Source organism: Trifolium pratense, linkage group LG1 (genome assembly GCF_020283565.1).
Source record: "Trifolium pratense cultivar HEN17-A07 linkage group LG1, ARS_RC_1.1, whole genome shotgun sequence".
Lineage (NCBI taxonomy): Eukaryota > Viridiplantae > Streptophyta > Magnoliopsida > Fabales > Fabaceae > Trifolium > Trifolium pratense.
The window spans coordinates 4,120,310-4,139,648 of NC_060059.1; the positions used below are offsets into that span (position 1 = coordinate 4,120,310).

At 34.1% G+C, this 19,339-nt stretch overlaps 3 protein-coding genes across 5 annotated transcripts; 1 reads left to right on the forward strand and 2 right to left on the reverse strand.

Annotated features, from left to right (window-relative positions):
- Nucleotides 1–355: 355 nt before the first annotated feature.
- On the reverse strand, nucleotides 356–5,837 carry LOC123881893 (vacuolar-sorting receptor 1-like). The gene is made up of 12 exons (XM_045930652.1): nucleotides 5,107–5,837; nucleotides 3,699–4,391; nucleotides 3,528–3,616; nucleotides 3,351–3,420; nucleotides 3,159–3,242; nucleotides 2,995–3,071; nucleotides 2,820–2,901; nucleotides 2,361–2,443; nucleotides 2,165–2,231; nucleotides 1,246–1,374; nucleotides 1,052–1,167; nucleotides 356–795 (listed from the first exon to the last, which is right to left on the reverse strand). Exons 1-12 carry the CDS (start codon nucleotides 5,414–5,416, stop codon nucleotides 697–699), a joined length of 1,899 nt encoding a protein of 632 aa, XP_045786608.1. The 5' UTR covers nucleotides 5,417–5,837; the 3' UTR covers nucleotides 356–696.
- Nucleotides 5,838–9,906: 4,069 nt separating this feature from the next.
- LOC123881963 (probable beta-D-xylosidase 5) lies at nucleotides 9,907–14,768 on the forward strand. The gene is made up of 6 exons (XM_045930739.1): nucleotides 9,907–10,616; nucleotides 10,760–10,929; nucleotides 11,035–11,132; nucleotides 11,249–12,013; nucleotides 12,386–13,010; nucleotides 14,178–14,768. Exons 1-6 carry the CDS (start codon nucleotides 9,933–9,935, stop codon nucleotides 14,521–14,523), a joined length of 2,688 nt encoding a protein of 895 aa, XP_045786695.1. The 5' UTR covers nucleotides 9,907–9,932; the 3' UTR covers nucleotides 14,524–14,768.
- A 447-nt stretch (nucleotides 14,769–15,215) lies between these two features.
- On the reverse strand, nucleotides 15,216–18,368 carry LOC123881935. Of its 3 annotated transcripts, none has more exons than XM_045930712.1 (4): nucleotides 18,151–18,368; nucleotides 17,885–18,023; nucleotides 16,226–16,259; nucleotides 15,216–16,110 (listed from the first exon to the last, which is right to left on the reverse strand). In XM_045930712.1, the coding sequence occupies exons 1-4, from the start codon at nucleotides 18,207–18,209 to the stop codon at nucleotides 15,536–15,538; spliced, it is 807 nt and encodes a 268-aa protein (XP_045786668.1). In that variant the 5' UTR covers nucleotides 18,210–18,368; the 3' UTR covers nucleotides 15,216–15,535. The 3 variants fall into 3 exon arrangements, with proteins under 3 accessions (XP_045786668.1, XP_045786661.1, XP_045786677.1); XM_045930705.1 differs by having other exon boundaries at nucleotides 16,226–16,286; nucleotides 18,151–18,358; XM_045930721.1 differs by lacking the exon at nucleotides 18,151–18,368 and having other exon boundaries at nucleotides 16,226–16,420; nucleotides 17,885–18,017.
- Nucleotides 18,369–19,339: the final 971 nt, after the last annotated feature.

The window sequence follows — 19,339 nt, forward strand, 5'->3', positions numbered from 1 at the left end:
GATCTGTCAGCATTGCTGTTAAACATTGATCTCTATACATGATGAAGGATAGATGACTAATTCCACAATGCATCCCAATCTCACTAGCTTTTTTTGGGTAAACCAATGGGATCCATTATAGAGTTAATCTCTCCCGACATATGTTTTTCCATACGCATCAATCAAGAATCGAATTCTAGACCAAATGATTTAAGGATCCAAATATCTATCATTTGTGTCACACCATGTTGGTTATTTAATGTCACTACCTTAATCCTCTTTCAAGTAGCAACAGCCACAAATAAAATTCCTCAAGATCAGTTTTTGGACAAATTTGTCACAGCCAACAAAAAAGAAATAAAGAACACACCACAAATCAATGGAAGAGAACAGTGATAACATAATCCTGTACTATAAGCAAAATAGGTTACAATCACAAGAGTGGAACAAGATGTCACATAAACAGAAACCCTAAAATATCTACTGAAATAACTTAAAAGTCTGCCCTAAATTCAGTGCTTTCAAGTATACAACTTGCTACATTCCGAATATAAACGCAGGACATCTATCTAATTCTCAGCTTTTTATCGTTCATATGATACAGTCTATTAATTAAATTCAATGCTCAGAATTCTGAAATGTTAAAAAGGTACAAGGTATATGCCACACCAAGGTCTCAACAAATGATTCTGCCAACAGGCCGACAAGTTTTCACTTTCATGCTCTTTCGTCGTTAACATGATTTACAACTTCTCCTTGGCTATCCAAAGGCATATACTGTGCCATGATGGCCCTTATTTCAGAATCCATGTATGACTGCAAAAACAAGAAGAAAAATACAGTTAAATTTTAGCCAATCAAATACTAAGTAAATTGAGAAAGAAATGACTCTTGCTTTTCTACAGAAGCAGAAAATAATAAATGAAAATTTCTTGGATACACTTGTCAGTTGTCAAAAACCTCAGCAGGTATGGAATTCAAAGGATCTCATAGCATGCCATAAATCTTTTATAAACTTAAAAACAAAGGCGTCAAATAACGTCACCAAACTTGGAAGTGCAACCAATCTTACCCTTATTCTATATTTGTAGACAAGGTATCCCCCTGAAGCAGCCAAAACTAAGCCGATTATAATGACCCAAAATGCAGCCCAAGCAGACTTTCCTTCCTGACTAGCGGCACTTTTACCTGCAGAACACAGAAAAGGGAATATAAAAAAAAAAGCTTATTCAAATGTTGAGTATGAAAAAATAGTGTGTAACTCACTTATGCAGGTATCATGGTCCCTGATATAGAGAAGATCCCCACTACAAGTGCAGTTATAGCTGCCCCAGGTATTCTTGCAGCTACATTCAGGGCACTGACAAGCTTTCTTGTCTTTGCATTCATCAATGTCTGCAAGGATTGAGCAAAAAGGAGTTAAATGTCAGATGTTCATTTGTAATAGTTAGATGAAATTTTCCCAGATATCATCATTGTCGCAAATTTGTGCTGAAGGAATAGTATAACTAGTTTAATTATTTCAATGGTGAGATATAGTTAAAATATAATATATCCAAGTATAATATACCTATAGTATACCTAGAGGCCAACATTTCATTTACTAAGACATCCATATGTCGTTCTATTGTACGGTATTTTAAGTCATTCTTAAATATCTCTTTCCATTTTTTGGACAAGGTATTTTAAGTAATTTCTATTCTAGTATTCTACTTATGTCTTGATTGAGACGAAAATGTTGCACATTAGGAGTTTAACTAAAAATGATACTCCCCCAGGACAAATATAAGCAAAAAAACATATTGTACACTGATTACGAATGATAGTTAACCTCGCTAAATTTTCTTCATGTGACCAAAAAACTAAGGGTTTTTTAGTAACAATCAAATACCAATCTAAATTGAAAAGCTTTCATAAGCTAAAATGTAATCCAAATTGAATCAAGTCAATAAATCATGGACCCCATTACTATTTTACACGTATTTGTAAAACAATGAGAATATCCACTTATCAACAAAAATATATATTAAAACAAGATTTGTTTCCAAAAAAAACAAGATCCAGGAATCTATTTTGGAAGTATATACCTACTTCTCTGGATAACCTTAATATTTCAAGGGTTTCACTCAAGGAAAAATAAATAAATAATTAAAATATTAAAATAAGTAGCATCCAAATATCTCACCTTCACAATTCTTAACACCGTCACCTTTAAACCCTGCAGGACACTCGCATTTAACCCCTCCGTTATCCTGTTCATGAAGGTATGAGAATTTATGTCATGATTCAGTTTCAATTATGAGACCAGTAAAATTTCAATTACTAAAGATTCAGTGAATACAAAACAAGCTGGTTGAGTGTCAAGAAACTTAGTAACTAACCGAACAAGCAGAAAATGCATGTCCATTGCGGGCTTCATGCCAACAACCTCCATTGTTTATCTTGCACCGTCCTGGTCCACTAGCTGTAAACCAAGAATAAATTAGTTAAATGAAACTATGAATACACATTTTTCAAAGAGGTCATCCCATTTTTCAAATGAAACTATGTTGAAAACAGGCATATCGGAATATCAAGATCTATTTTATATGCTCTTGTAAACACTTGCACAAGTGCTTCAATTAGGTACCTCAATATTATGAACTTATAGAGCTGATGATAACAAGTAAATAATCAATCCCTTAACACACACACACACACACACCCCTCTTTCAATGTCAAATATGAATCATCTCAATTCAGTCTTTGTCTTTATTTCTTCAATTACAAGTAGCATGCAGAGTTAGATAAAGTTTTGATGAAATTTATGCAAATTGAGACGTAAAGCCCATGTATTTTACCTTCGCATGTCGTATAACCATCTCCTTTGAACTGCACACCATCTACTAAGGGGCATTCACATACTCGTCCACGGAAAGTATCCTGAGAAAATACCCACATATATAAACATGAATATTGAAAACTGGAATTCGATATGCTCTGTTATTAGATACTTATTTCACAGAATTACAATACCTTGCATGCAGTTATGTTAGCTCCTTTATCCAACCAACAACCACCATTGTTCGACAAGCACTCATTTGTCTCCACATCTAACAAGGTTTGCCAATCAAAAAGAATTAGGATTGCAACTAAAAAGAATATCCCCCCACAATGACTAAGAGATAGTGAACATTTACCGCTGCTCAAACAAACAGCTGGCTCAGTAGTTTCTTCAAAACCAGAACAAATGGCTTTCATAACAGCACCTTTCTCCAATTTTCCTGCAAGAACAAAAATGAATAATATTTTACCGTCAAAAGAAAAATGAATAATATTTTAAGAATTGAAAATCCGGATCAATATCTATCCGAGAAGCATATAGTACAAACCTCGATACTGTCGACTGTTGACAACTAGAGTAGGCAATATGGTAACATCACCTCGTGATCCCTTCCCAACCTACAAAATCTAGTTTGTTAAAAATCTATATCTATATAGTAACAATTAACAATCTTGTAGAATTGATTAAACGACAAAATAAACAAAAGAAAGTTATAAAGGAGTACTTGGGCATCTTGCTCTTCTTTCAAAACAGAATTTTCGGAATCGGCATCTGGATCTCCCATGCACCTTTCAATCTTTTTAATATCAAGACCTGCAGAAATTGAATAATCATAATTGAGAATTTGTGTTCCACCACCTTAGAAAAATATCAAAAGCAATGAAGATTCACTTGCCAAGTGATTCAATAACAGCATCTGCACATTTCTTGTTGTATTTTTTCTCCTTCATAGGGCACCTGATTTGAAAATCAGTGACATAGTCCCACCACACCCAAGGCTTTTTCGTTTCATTTGCAACCTTGAAAACACACAACTGCCTCAAGTTTTCAATAACCACGTCTTTCCCATCATAACCAGTGCTGAAATCTTGCTCAGGATCTGGAGCACAATATCTTCCATGGTTAATGCACTGAGACTTGCACTGCTTGCTTAACGTGAATGCCTGAGGACAGTACCAAGTTATATAGTGAGGTGTAAACTGAGTATAACCACCTTTCTCCAATATTTGTGCAGCACCCTTAAAATCCTTCACAAATTCCATCAACATATCGCATTTAACTCCACATTCATCATTGCTGTTGGTCCACAGCTCATACTCCACACGATCATCTGGGTGGGGGACGGCCTCTCTCCAATCAAGATTTACATTGACCATCTCCCCACTACTTATGGCACTCTTTAACTTTGCACCAAAACTCTTTTCAATGAGAGCCGATGGTATTGTTATGTTCTCTATATATTTAGCAGATGATCCATCCTCTTCAGGTGTGTCCATGGTTATTAATTTTTCCTCAATATCATCCGCAACAAGAACAGCAGAAGCGCCAGCCTTCTGGGCATTCCACACCTTCAAAGCAAAGAAGCAATCTGCAACAAACACATAAACATCAATAAGAACCCAACAAAGAAAAACAATTTAAGACTTCAACAAATTGACAAAACACATAAGTATAGCATGCAACTCCAGTTTTAAATTTATCAGTCCATTCAAACAAAATAAAACCATCAATTTATCAGTCCATAAATAAGTATTAAATGATCAACTAAAACCCAAAATTCCATCTCAAACAACCAATCTATTCAAACAAACTAAAGGGACACAAAGTAACACTTTAAAAATCTAAAGACTAAGGGCCAGTTTGGATTTGCTTATTTTTGAGCATATGAAAAATAGCTAATACAAATAAATAAGTTTTTATGTTAGTTTATTAGTTGTCACTAACTAAAATTGTATCTTCATAAGCTGTTTTTTCATAAACTACCTTGACAAACTTATAAATAATACATAAAAATTATTTATTTGTATAAGCTAAAAAATAAGCTAATCCAAACAGGCCTAAATCTATCATATAGATTTCTTGGAACATTAAACAATCAAGTAACGCTTAACAATGCAAAAACAATAGATGAACATGCAGATTAAAAACAAGTCATAACAAATCATCACTAACTAAATATCAACCAATTTTAGCTCAGCAAACATGCAGAACAAATCAACTAAAAAATCTCAAAATCATAATAACAAAATTAATAAAAGCTACCCCAAAATCAAGAAAACAAAAACTTGGTTTGAGAATCATACTTCCACGATCGAGCAAAACGATTGTGGGAAGAGCACCAGGCTTAGATTTGAAGGAAATTCCAGAATCATCAAACTCTTTACAACCCTTCTGATTTTCCTTAGGAAACACAACGTTACCAGCCATGCTACCACCGTATTGAGGTATTCCAAAGTTGCCAATCGCACTATCGTATGTTCCTTTGATACTATCCGGCGAAGTAACCCTCAAGCTATTCTTCTCCACCACGAATTTAGCCATTGACGATGGCGTCAACGATAGTAATAGAAACCCTAGAAATAAACCCAGAGAAGAAGAACTTGGAATCTTCATGATTTTTTGTTCTTCCGCAACTGGGTTTTTCGATTCCTGAATTGGGTTGGTTTCAGAAATCAATTCTGTTAAGATGAAAGAGTAAAAATTGCAGCTTTGTATAATTAACAGTTTCTTATTAAAAGAAGAATAAAAAAAAGTAAATAAAAAAGAAAAGTGGGATTATAATTTTATTTTATGTTGTTGATGTTGTTTGAGAAGGAACAAAAAGAGGTGGGGGAAGTTATATGGTTGTTTCTTCAGTGAGTTCCTTAATTTGTTGGTAAAGAAAGAAACAACTATAAGTATTTTGAGAGTGAGTGAGTCCTAGAGAGAGAGAGAGAGAGAGAGGTTTTTTATCCTTCAAAATCTATACTATGCTAAGTTATATTTAGGTATTCTTTGTTGAGTCCACGGAGACAACAAAATGTTAGCTTATCACGATTTATCCTAATCCTAAATATATAATAAATATTGATTAGATATTTTTTTTTCCTATATGATAAACTTAAGCAAAATTATTTATTGTACTTTTTTTTACGGTTATTTCTTAACTTAAATGTTAGCTTTTCTTAACTCATAGATTCATGTTAATAAGTCAAAAGTGTCTAAACAAATGGGATAAAAATATGTTGGTTGTCAGAACACATTTTCTCATGTTTTGCCACTTTGTTGGAAGGACTTTCAGGGTTACCCGTCCAACAGTAAAATATCTAGTCCCCGGTCTCATAAGTGGAGAAACTCCAATCAATTCCACACGAGCATGTTTACCTCCTGCTCATCCATGCACCAAAATATATGTCGCTGAAGTGTTGATCTTCTCTCTTGTGTGTTAGTCAAGAAGTTCACATGTGCCTCTTTCTTCACAAATATTTATGCACACTTAAAAATATATATATAAAAATATTCATAATTAGTTGTATTTGAATCTTTGGAGCTCCTTAAAATAAGTTGCGTGCTCCCGAAAAATATATAGGCACGCCTTACGATAAATTGGACAAACTTCGTCAACATGGAATAATGAGATCATGAGGTGGTATATAAGGATACTCTATTGGGGACATGTGCTGGCCTAACCCGTCGATGTGGATAGCTAGAAGAAAATCATGAGCATGTGCTGCTTTCAAACACCCAAAAACAGTTTTTTGTTTTGTGGTCATATCAAAATCTACTTTCATGTTTTGAATAATTTCACCATAAAGGACACTCGCCAAACACATGTTGAGCATTAGGAGAAACACTGTCCTTGCTAGCAAAATTATTACAGTCAAAAGTCGGAATTGTATCACGAAGACTATCCAAAACATTGTTAAAATCAGAATCCATCTCGGATATTCCACTTCAATATATTTTTTGAATAAATTGTCGTCTCTCAATATATAATCTTGCAACTCTCAAGATTGAATAATGAAAACAACACTGATTATCAAAAAAAAAAAAAAAAAAAAGTCAAACAACACTATAATATTAATTTTTTTTGGTAACATAACATTGTATCGTATAAAATGTTTCATTTACTAATTTTTTAGCGAGTTCGTCGTACTTCGTAGCTACTAAATTTTATATTCATACTAGTATCAATATTTTCATTTTGGATTTAATTAATAGGATCGACGGTATAAAATAATTTTACATTATTAATCAATATTAACTATTTTTTTCACCACATCACCTCACTTCACCCTATTTTTTTGACATGATATGACAAATAATGATTATTTATTTAGGGATGGCAACGGGCGCCCATGGGTGCGGGTTTGACACTTACCAAACCCACACCCGAAATCATCACCCAAACCCAAACCCAAAGACTGTTCGGGTGGCAAAACAACACCCACACCCATTGGGTTCGGGTTTTTTCCACCCAAACCCAAACCCACAACACATTTAAAAAAAATTTGCAAATTTAAGAAATTAAATTCCAACATAGACTTTGAATTAAATTACAACTAAAATTAAGGTCTTCCAAAGAAATTCAAACATAGACTTTCAAGAAATTATAACATATACTTTCAAGAAATTAAATTACAACTAAAATTTAAGGTCTTCCAAGGAAATTGAGGGAGATTATGAGGGTAGTTAGGTAATTATAAAATATTTCGGGTGGGTGTATGAGTTTCGGGTGTGGGTTTGACTGATACCAAACCCACACCCATATTATCGGGTGTCACCCGAATCCAAACCCAAACCCAGTTAAATCGGGTTTCGCCAATTGACTTGGGTTTGAGTTCGGGTGGGTCTTTCGGGTTTGGATTTTTTGCCATCCCTATATTTATTGGACAATCGTGTAAAACTATTTTACACTGTCAGTGCATATCGATTAAACTCTTTTTTGTTTTGGTACAATTCATATCTATTTATTTAATTGCACGTGTAAGACGTTTAATATTTAAAAAACAAATTATATATTAAGTGATAGTATAGTACTAAGCAAAATGACGCGGCCGAGCCAATAAGCATTTGACAAGTGTTTGACAAGACCTACATGGACCTTTCCTATCCTATCTGAGCAGATTCAATTCAACGTTTATTTACCAAAGAAAACCAACTGAGTCATACAGGAAGATGGGAAAGAAATTAAACGAAAAATTGATGAAATTAAAATAAAATGTGAATTAATATTTTATTTTTAATATTAATTTAGTAGTAAGATTCACATACTATATAAACTAGTTTAAAGCATTCGCACGGATCATTGACTTTTATTCGATATTTAAGTTTGTCATTATATTATGGTAGAAAATTTGTTTAGAATAAAATATTTAAAAATTTGTTATATAATGTTGTTAAAATATAAGTGAAACTATTGTGCTATTTTTTTTGTAAAACTTATTAAATGAATAAGTTTGATTATAATTATTAACGATAAATTATCCAATTTTTTATGTATCATTCGTAAATAATAGTCTCGTGTATATTTTTTAATAAAAAATTAGAAATTTTATTAGCAATATTTAGGATAATCATACTATTTTATTATGTTTTGTATTTATCTTACATTCTATATTTTATTTTAGTGAAATTACAAGGAAGGGATATAAAACTTGTAACGTGGTTAAAACTTAAAAGTAATAAGCATAAATTAGTAACTTTGATTGTAAACGATTTTAATATATCAATAATAGATATAGAGAAGTGAATAATTTTTTTTTGAATAAGAGAAGTGAATAATTTTGAATTTAAACTTCAAAAGTATACTTGATGCGGTTCTACTCGATTTTAAGAGTTGGTCTCTATAATTTTACACTGATATATTCAATTAAAAAAACAATATATGGTTGATAAAACTATAAAAATGTTGTATATCTTAAAAAGAAAAATTATAGGAAATTATTGTAATTATGTTTCGATTTAAATGTTTATCTTTCCTTTGTTCCAGATTTGAGCAAAAAACTGATATTAAAAATATTTCTTTCTACCTGTTTAGTGAGAGTTCACTTGATTGATGATTTGTTTTTCGACTGAGAGGTACTCAGTTCGTGACGTGACACTAAGAAAAAATATTTCTTTCTTTTTTGGCTGAAATATAAAAAACATTACAAGTGGGCCAAAACAACAATTTTTCAGAGGCCCAACAATAATATTTCTAGAGGCCCAACAATAATTATTCTTTGAAATTTGCTCTTCTAACCCGTCCAATGATATTAGCCGCCGTCCAAAATCTTTAGTCTTTTAGCTTTTTAAATCTTTGGAACTCCAGAATTTTAGTTCAAATGTTATCCCAAATTATACAAGAAAAGTTATTAAAAAAAAATCGACTTTTATGCTGATGAATAATTTCTAATAAGCTATTCATAAGCCAAAGAAAAGGCAACCAAGTGATTACAACCTACAAGTGTTTGGTTTTTTGTTTTTGTTTTTGTTTTGACAAACAAGTGTTTGGTTTTTAACCATATAAAAGCGCGCATTTTATGTTATGCTTCAAAGACACTCCACCATGAGCACCTCTTTCACTTCTTAGAGCATCTTTAGCTTATCCAAACCACATTTAATCTTTATACTTGGGTCCCTTAATCATTTGGTTCTGGGTTTGATCGTCGGTCGGTGCGTATGGAGAAGCATTTGTTGGGAGATGTCAATCTCTTAAATGAATCTCAGTTACCTCAAGAGAATTAGTCTCTGCAGTTGCACGCGGAGGGATACCTTTGATTTACAAAAAAAAATTATTTCTTATCTCAATTAGTAAGACTAATAAAATCTTGAATCACCACTTATAATCAAATCAATTATTATTGAATCAACATATATAACTATTGCTGGCACTATCTAATTGTACCTAAATTCCAAGTACCACACTAGTGTGGTGCCATGCAAGAGATACTTTTGTTTCATTTAAGCATTCTTGAATCATTGTGTGTGCATTATTACTTCTAGATCATATCTCAATTCACAAGCAAAACTAACTTTTATCATGAAAAAGGAAAGGAAAAAACACACTCACTACAATCTTAGGTACAAACTTTTAGTATATATAAATGATCAAAGCTTATACTATTTCTCCAACACAACACTTACAAGTTTTGGCAACATATATACAATGAAAAATCAACTCTTGTTCTTATACATTTTCTTTTCATTTTTAATACTTCAAATTACTAGTCAAAAACATGCATGTGACAAAGGCTCTCCTAAAACTAGCAACTTTCCATTTTGCAATACTTCCCTATCATATGAAAGTAGAGCCAAGGACTTAGTGTCACGCTTAACACTTCAAGAAAAATCACAACAATTAGTAAACCCTTCAACCGGCATTTCAAGGCTCGGTGTTCCTGCTTACGAATGGTGGTCAGAGGCACTTCATGGTGTCTCTAATGTAGGACCGGGTACACGTTTCGACAAGAGGGTACCCGGTGCTACTAGCTTTCCTGCAGTGATACTATCAGCTGCTAGTTTTAATGAATCATTATGGTACAAAATGGGGCAAGTTGTGTCAAATGAAGCTAGAGCTATGTACAATGTTGATTTGGCTGGTTTGACATTTTGGAGTCCTAATGTGAATGTTTTTCGTGATCCGAGGTGGGGGCGTGGTCAGGAAACTCCAGGGGAAGATCCTTTAGTTGTGTCTAGATATGCTGTGAATTATGTTCGTGGATTACAAGAAGTTGACGATGAAGCTAGTGTTAAAGGTGATAGGCTTAAGGTTTCAAGCTGTTGTAAGCATTATACTGCTTATGATCTTGATAATTGGAAAGGCGTTGATCGGTTCCATTTTGATGCAAAGGTAAAAATGCATAAACAATTTCGATCATGATGATAGAATAATTTGTTTTATGAATTTAACGACTATCATCAAACATGTTAAAAAGTTTTACAGATGCATCCAATCATATATCAGCGTGTAGATATTTACCGAGATTTTTGCAGGTGACAAAGCAAGACTTGGAGGATACTTATCAGCCTCCATTTAAAAGCTGTGTGTTGGAGGGACATGTTAGTAGTGTCATGTGTTCATATAATAGGGTGAATGGAATTCCTACATGTGCTGATCCAGACCTTCTCCAAGGAGTAGTCAGAGGCCAATGGGGTCTAGATGGGTTTGTCTTCTATCCCTAACCAGTCATTTGATTCTTTTCCTTACATGTCAAGTTAACTTAAACACTACAAGTGAAGTTTCTAATACCTTATGGTTTTTTGCACAGATATATTGTTTCAGACTGTGATTCAGTAGAAGTTTATTACAACGCAATTCATTACACAAAAACTCCTGAAGATGCAGTGGCTCTTGCACTAAAAGCAGGTAAGTAGAACTGAAATTGAAACTGCAAATAACTTCTACAATTTTTTGATTGGGAGGGAAAAACATTATGACTGGTTTTGGATTATTAAATGATATATGATGTTAATATTATGCAGGTTTAAACATGAACTGTGGTGACTTTCTAAGAAAATACACTGTGAATGCTGTAAACTTGAAGAAAGTAGATGTATCTATTGTAGACCAAGCTTTGGTGTACAATTACATAGTCCTAATGAGACTTGGCTTATTTGATAACCCAAAATCACTTCCATTTGCAAACCTTGGACCATCTGATGTATGCACTAAAGAAAATCAGCAATTGGCTCTAGAAGCTGCAAAGCAAGGAATAGTTTTGCTTGAAAACAACAAAGGAACTCTTCCTTTATCTAAGACTAAGATAAAAAACTTGGCTGTGATTGGACCAAATGCAAATGCCACAACAGTTATGATTAGCAATTATGCTGGCATACCATGCCGCTACTCAAGCCCTTTACAAGGATTACAGAAGTACATTTCTTCGGTAACTTATGCGCGCGGTTGCAGTGATGTTAAATGCGGTAACCAGAACCTTTTTGCAGCTGCAGTTAAGGCTGCAGCCTCTGCTGATGCAGTGGTTTTAGTTGTTGGATTAGACCAATCTATAGAAGCAGAAGGGTTGGATAGAGTTAACTTGACATTGCCTGGATTTCAAGAAAAGCTTGTGAAAGATGTGGCTGCTGCTACCAAAGGAACATTGATTTTAGTCATAATGGCTGCTGGTCCAATTGACATTTCTTTCACTAAAAGTGTCAGGAACATAGGAGGGATATTGTGGGTAGGTTATCCTGGTCAAGATGGTGGAAATGCCATAGCACAAGTAATATTTGGAGACTATAACCCAGGTATAGCTAATAGCTTTATATTAAAATGCCTATATTTGTCTTCACATGCTTTGTTACCTAGGACTGTTAAAAGAAAACCTCAAACCGAGCCGAACCGTTAAATGGAATAATGAAAACCAAACTGTGCCCGACAGTTCACAAACTTATAGCTGAATCTATTTGGTTCAGTTTGTGAACTATCCATCACGATTTGGTTCTTTTCGGTGTTGTTCTGTTTTACTTTTGGTTTTTCAAAACAGTTTTAATATTCAATTTGGTTTGATTTTTGGTTTTTTTTCCAACAATCATAATTATCGGCTAATAATAGCAATTTGAGATCGAAGTATTTTTACACTACAATCTTTGGACTAACAATGCAGTATTTATTTATAGGTGGTAGGTCTCCATTTACATGGTATCCACAATCTTATGTTGATCAAGTTCCAATGACAGACATGAACATGAGAGCCAACAGCAGTAGAAACTTCCCCGGAAGAACATACAGGTTTTACAATGGGAAATCCCTCTATGAATTTGGTTATGGATTAAGCTACTCTACATTCTCAACCCATATAGCATCTGCTCCTTCCACCATAATGATCCAGAACAACATAACAATTTCTAAACCACTTGATATCTTCCTTGATGATCAAGCAATTGATATTTCCACTATAACTAGTTGCTTAAATTTGACATTTTCTCTTGTGATTGGTGTGAAGAACAATGGACCTTTTGATGGATCTCATGTGGTGTTAGTTTTTTGGAAGCCACCAAGTTCAGAGGTGGTGAGTGGTGTTCCAATCAAACAATTGATAGGATTTGAAAGAGTACATGTTAAGGTTAGGATGACAGAATTTGTGACAGTGAAAATTGATATATGCAAATTACTAAGTAATGTGGATAGTGATGGTAAAAGAAAATTGGATATTGGAAAGCACGCTATTTTGATTGGATCTTCTAGTGAAAAACAAGTTAGACACCACATTGATATTACAAATGGAAAAGAATTTATGTCTGAGTAAATCTAATTAGTAAACTATGTTAGAAGCTATAAGCATTAACAATAATAGTATATTAGTATCCACTAGCTACTGTTATATGTAGCAGGAAAATAAAGTTTCATGAAGTGATGAGTATGGTAACATTATTATGTGGTAGTTAAAGGGTCCTATACTCCTATGTAAGATTGTAACTGATATTATTATTAAGTATTAATATATGTTTCAATTTATTATTTATAAATTTTTTTTTTAACTTTGTCTCTATTGATTAATAATGTACTACATAAACCTTGCTCACGTGATTAGGAGTTCGATTTCTGACTCACGTGTATGGAGAAAATTCGGTTGGGAGAGGAAAACCCACCTTGTGTACCCCATATGTTCCTTGACGGAGATTAATCATTGCTAACGACGGTGAAAACTTCATAACAATATCATATCATGGTAACCCAAAAAAAATAAAACTTGCTCAAGTTATATAATCATGGCTCCCATGATTAAGATTTGTATTAAGCATGTTGTGAGTTCAATAAACGTGGATAGGGGTAATTCATCTAAATCTAGTAAGATTAAGAAGTTTGTGGTGGTGTATTGAAAACGTGGCTATGAAGTTTGTTGCTGAACTGAATTGGTTTGCTTCATGTCATCATCATACGATGTTGACCATCTGAGCTGTTCAGCAATATCATAGTTGTTACTTGTTACTATACGCGCAAAATCATAGCCGCCAAACTTTACATTCAATAAAAACTCTATCCATAGTAAATTGCATTTTCATTTCCAAATTCCAAACCAACTAGGCAACTACCCTAAGATTAAGAATATTCAAACACCCTCCTCCAAAAGTCAAAAGTGCTTTCCTTTTTTCAGAAGCAAAAATGTATTGGTAGGCAACATCCGTGCATATCAACTTTATTTACTGATATTTATATTTTAATTTTAATAATTATAGACTACTACTCAAGATTGAGCACAATATAATGGTTATATTTTGTCAAAATGGACCCCTGAAAGCGTGTGAAGGGAATAAAATTTTGCATTGACCCTTAAAAATCTTGCATGCCACTCCAGCAATATAAATATGTCCTCCTTTGCAACTTCATGTCATACAAAAAACAAAATCAAATTTTACTTCAAGGCATTCTTAAATAGTCATAGTCAAAGGTTTTGTTCGTGAAAGAAAGAAAGAGAGCAATGGAAGGTTTGATTCCATATCTTATCCATGCAATCAAGAAGCAGAAACCTCATCACCACAGCTTCCAAAGGAGTGTCTCCCATTCTGAAAACTCAAACCGTAGCTACCACTTGCTATTGGAATCTGACTCCGTCACAGGATCCTCTCACAGAAGAACCAGGTCAGATTTTCAGCAACCCACAACTGAGTTCTTAGAACACAGATTTGGTGCTGATGGAAGTTTGGTTAGCCCCAGAGGCCTTACTACCACAGCTCCTGCCACTATCAATGCTACTGCTGCTCATGCTACCAAACCATCATCAAAGAATTTCAACAACATTCGCAATCACGCATGATAAAACATCATAGGGGATAAGGGGAGGCTCAACTTTCCATATTTTCTAAGAAAAATTCTTTTGGGTCTTTTAGATTTTGTATGTCTCTTCTATTTGTTTAAGATGATGGGTTAATCTCATTAGTCTTGTTGTATATTTTATACTTCTGATTTTTTAATTTGTAAGCTTATCTCTAGGGGATTAACTGTAATGAATACAAACTTTTGTGTGCTCCAATGAAGGTTAAAAAAATTGAACAGAAACAATTCTCATTTCTATAACTATGCATCTAAGCTATGATTACTAGTTTACAACTCAGATCTATTTGAGGATTCAGTTGTTCCAAAAGATATTCTAAAGAATCATCAACTAAGGATTCACTTGATTCACTTGTTTCATTATTTATAAGATTTGGTAAATAAATAAAAAAATAAAAAACAGAGCTTATTTATAAGAAAACAAACTAGTAGAGGGAAACTCTACCACTTTTCTATTTATTATATTAGTAAATTTGACGTACAAATTTCGATGTGAACACTTCTGTAATATATATTTAGTCATATATATCATGCAGTCAAGATTAAATAAGTTTAACCATAAAACAACTCTTTTAGACTCTCATGTGTTGTCTGGATAAATATCTAAATTGTGATATAACAATAGCAGAGAATAACTGGATGCGTCGTTTAGGTGGATGAAGGGAAAAAAGAACGTAGGAATAAACAGTCATTACTATAGAAATTCTCCATATACCAAAAATGTAAACAGTTTTAAGCATAATGTAAACGGTTTGCAAAAATTGACAGCTTGCGCTCAACAGGCTCAATAGCTATGCTGAATTTAGCAATGACTTGATATCATAGTGAGTGATTTGGCAGCTTAAGTGCAACACATGCCTTACAACTAAAACATGTGAACCGGAGATATAAAGAATTCATGAAAATTGGTAACCTCTGGAAAATGTCCCACATGCCACTTGTTGAAATAACGATATCTGAAAACAAGCTTACCAAATTCTATCTACAGTTTGAAATTATGAAGCCAAGAGTGCTTCCAGCTTTGCAATCTGATCATCCTCATTCTTTGCAGTAGGACCCTTGTTAACCTCTTGATACAAATCATGTTTCCACTTCTCTGTTTGAGTCTTAACCGGATGATAATCTTGTCTTCCATTAAATTTATCTCTTCCTCTGTAGTTACTATTGCCTCCATTTCCCCCATACCTTACTCTTGATGAAAAGCCATCCCTCCTAGCTTCTCTGTTGTTGGGTGCCCTGTCCTCTGCAATTTTCTTCTCAGGTCTATCCAGATGGTTAGGGTTGCTACTTCTTTCCTCCTTCCTTTCATTCCTTGGAGGATAGTCAGTATGGCTTGACTTTACTGCCACTGTCGCAGCCGGGTTAGCCTCTCCTGAATCCACTGTAATCTTCTTCTCCCTAAATGCTGGCCTTTTCCTCACAGGTGTTGGATCGTCTTTCCTTTCTGAAAAACTCTCTCTTCTCTGAAAATTACCATCTAGTTTTTTCAGTGATTTCTCATCTCTTTGATCTCTACTTTGATTTGTCTCCACCCTCTGATTACTCTCTTTACTTTGAGTATTGACTTTGCCTGCATGAGTCGACAAATTTTGTGCTTCAGTGTATCGAATCAATCCACAAACCATCCATACACAATAAAACCAAAGGAAAGCAATATATTCAAACATAAAAATAAAGAGACTCACCATCAGTTTCTCTTTGACCAGCGCTTCGACCAACCTGCACAGTACTGTCCCGTTCATCATGCTGTTTATAAAACATGCATTGGAAAGCATATATCGAAGCACTTGAAAGCATGGGGCTGAACAAGAATCCCACGCCCCAGAAAAATAGTTTGTATACACTGAATAACGTCTAGCATACAAAAAGGGATTTTAAATCTGTAATTAAATATGAATTTCCAAGTCATTTTCAAATCATTAAGACATTTTCTTTCCAATACTGCATATAGGAAGGTATCTGAGGATAAACACTGCAACTCCTTATAAATCAAGGGCCATAGGAATAATAATCAATCTCAAGTTCTCAACATTCATGGCAAGGGATCTGAGCATTATCATTTGTGCAAGTACATATTATTCATACAATAGTTTACCATCAAAACAAATTTCATTTGGCTTTTGTTAACATTTCTGGATTGTATTTCACCTAACATAACAACAATATATCAATCAAGGCAATCTCGAATATGTAACTTCCCACCCGGTGCATGTTGCAGTGGTTAAACATCAAGAAAATGGCAATGGCATAGGATTTGCATTATGATTGAAAAGTTGGGAAATTAAATTGCTTGCAACTTGTACCAGACAATTAACAGCCAAAGCAAAGAGTAAAGATCGGTTTGTAATGTTCTTCTCCCAGTTCCGTCTTATGTAACCATTATTACTTTACTACTAGCTAGCTATGAGCTAAGAAATTGTATGCAATCCAGGAGTATACAATAACTGTGACTCAAGTTAACTACTTGACTTGGAGGCTAAAGGTTTAATAATGATGCTCTTTGTGAATATAGAAATCATCGATTTTAAAACAAAGCAGACTAAAGATATTTTTCTTTTTCTTTTTCTTTTCCAAGAGTGTGTATCAACTCTGGATAGCAGAGCATAGCATCCAACCCAAAAATGCTAGAGACATAGCTGATAGCAGAGAGGCTTTTAATATTGAATAACAATAAATCGCAAATAAAATTACAAAGCATAAAAACTCATCAAACTAGTTGTGACTAACCAATGAGAGGGTGAAAAATGGCAGCAAGAGTGAGACAGAGAGAGAGAGAGAGAGAGGACAAGCTCAAACGCTGTTCTTGTGTTTTTTAATTGCAGTATTCTTAAAATACCCCAACGAAAAAGCCCTAACATTTAAACTAAGGTTTTTTAATATTACTTTTCAATCTCATTCTGAGATGAGACGTTATAGCATCTGCGACAGCTGCTATTTTGGACGCTACACTAAATTTCTCTGTTACTGCATGTCGTGTAGTAGGCAGGGGTTGCACCGCTATAATGCACTATTAACAACAACGCTTTCCGACATTATCAGTTTCAGATAAGTTTCAGTTTGTATTATATACTGATTAGTTTCAGTTGTATTAGTGTAAAGCCTGTACTCTAGTCCCGGGCTTGTATTCTGTTATCGAGTCATAACGGAGTATCAAATGATTACTTAGCCTCACTACAAATACTAAAATTCAGTTGTACCCGCTCATAACTACACTACATATTCTAATGAATTGAGTTCACATGCACTGTGATATTATCTCTCTCTTTCTTCACTCGTTCAGTTACTGTACTAACAAATCTAATACAATTGAATATGCAAAAATTAAATATAAAATTAGCTATGACCTGATAATAAGAACGAGATCTTGGTGGTTCACGCTTAGAATGATGTTCCCGATCCACATGATTATTGTCTCCTCCATCATTATTGATCACTCTCTCTTTTTCTCTATCTTGTTTTCCATCTCTTCTATATCTCTTAGGGCTAAAACAGTAAAACCAACATCATCAAGATTCAACAAAATACTAAATAATCTAATTCAAAGAAACTAGAAAAAAAGCGATTAAAGTTCTGGAAAAATGCATTGAATTAGTAAGAAGATGAAAAGTACCTTGGTTCACGATCGAATTTAGAATGACGACGCTTGGAATCGGAGTCTCGATGAGACATGATGATGATTGATTATTTAGGGTTTTCAGCAGAAATTGTGAGGTACACTTTGAGATTAGGTTCACGTTCTTTCCATTTCTATGTATCGTTTTCAGTCGCTATCCGTTTTTCGTTAACTTTTGTACTGTTTGTTTGGATGTAACGAAATAGAGCAGAAAATAAACGGGGGTGGAAAAAAGCACTTTTCCAATGTTTGTTTGTTTGGGGAAATCAATAGAGATAAACAGTTTGGGCAGTTGGGCTTGGGCCTAATAGAAACTACAAGGTTATCCAATTAAAATACTTTTTTTTTTTTTTGTCTTAGATGAAGTAGTTTTTTTTTTTTTTTTTTGTTACGAGTCTTAGATGAAGTAGTAATTCACTGAAATTAAACTTACATATAATTGTGAGATCACGGGTTCGAACCCGGGTCACGACGTCCGGCATAATAATTTTTACATTTTGTCAGTTATGCTAGGACTCACGGGACCAATCAAATTACATTTTATTTAGGCTTAAATGCAGTTTTGCCCCCCCTGTTTTGATTAAATCGGAATTTTACCCCCCCTGTTTTAAAACGCGGACTTTTACCCCCCTGTTTTATAATTTGTTGGATTTTGCCCCCCCCTAAAATTCTGCTTTCGAGTCACAACTTTAAAGCTTCGCACACAACTCAATTTTGATCAATAATTTACCAAAAGGATACCGAAATGACCGTAATCGAGTTATCTTTCCACATAATCAAACCCCACTGAATTTGGAGTTACAAAGAGAGATTAATTACTGTTTTACTGAAGGTATGTCCCCCAAAATTTTGCAAAAAATCTGCTTTCGAGTCACAACTTCAAAGCTTCGCATACAACTCAATTTGGATCCATAATTCACCAAACGGCTACCGAAATGACCGTAATCGAGTTATCTTTCCACATAATCAAACCCCACTGTATTTGGAGTTACAAAGAGAGATTAATTACCGTTTTAGTGAAGGTATGTCCCCCAAAATTCTGCACAAAATCTGCTTCTGAGCCTCAAGTTCAAAGCTTCGCACATAACTCAATTTGCATTAATAATTCACCAAACTGGTACCGAAACGACCACAATCGAGTTAGCTTTCCACAGAATCAAACCCCACTAAATTTGGAGTTACAGAG

What these genes read in the sequence shown, in the direction of transcription:
- LOC123881935 (XM_045930705.1), bottom strand. Translation starts at nt 18,209, where the DNA reads ATGTCTCATCGAGACTCCGATTCCAAGCGTCGTCATTCTAAATTCGAT. An exon ending in GATCTCGTTCTTATTATCAG is followed by an intron (nt 16,287 to 17,884) that starts GTCATAGCTAAT and finishes TTTTATAAACAG; the next exon opens with CATGATGAACGGGACAGTAC. An exon ending in TGGTCAAAGAGAAACTGATG is followed by an intron (nt 16,111 to 16,225) that starts GTGAGTCTCTTT and finishes CGACTCATGCAG; the next exon opens with GCAAAGTCAATACTCAAAGT.
- LOC123881893 (XM_045930652.1), bottom strand. Translation starts at nt 5,416, where the DNA reads ATGAAGATTCCAAGTTCTTCTTCTCTGGGTTTATTTCTAGGGTTTCTA. An exon ending in CTAACATAACTGCATGCAAG is followed by an intron (nt 2,902 to 2,994) that starts GTATTGTAATTC and finishes GTATTTTCTCAG; the next exon opens with GATACTTTCCGTGGACGAGT. An exon ending in CGGTGTTAAGAATTGTGAAG is followed by an intron (nt 1,375 to 2,164) that starts GTGAGATATTTG and finishes CAATCCTTGCAG; the next exon opens with ACATTGATGAATGCAAAGAC.
- LOC123881963 (XM_045930739.1), top strand. Translation starts at nt 9,933, where the DNA reads ATGAAAAATCAACTCTTGTTCTTATACATTTTCTTTTCATTTTTAATA. An exon ending in GGCCAATGGGGTCTAGATGG is followed by an intron (nt 10,930 to 11,034) that starts GTTTGTCTTCTA and finishes TTTTTTGCACAG; the next exon opens with ATATATTGTTTCAGACTGTG. An exon ending in GGCTCTTGCACTAAAAGCAG is followed by an intron (nt 11,133 to 11,248) that starts GTAAGTAGAACT and finishes AATATTATGCAG; the next exon opens with GTTTAAACATGAACTGTGGT.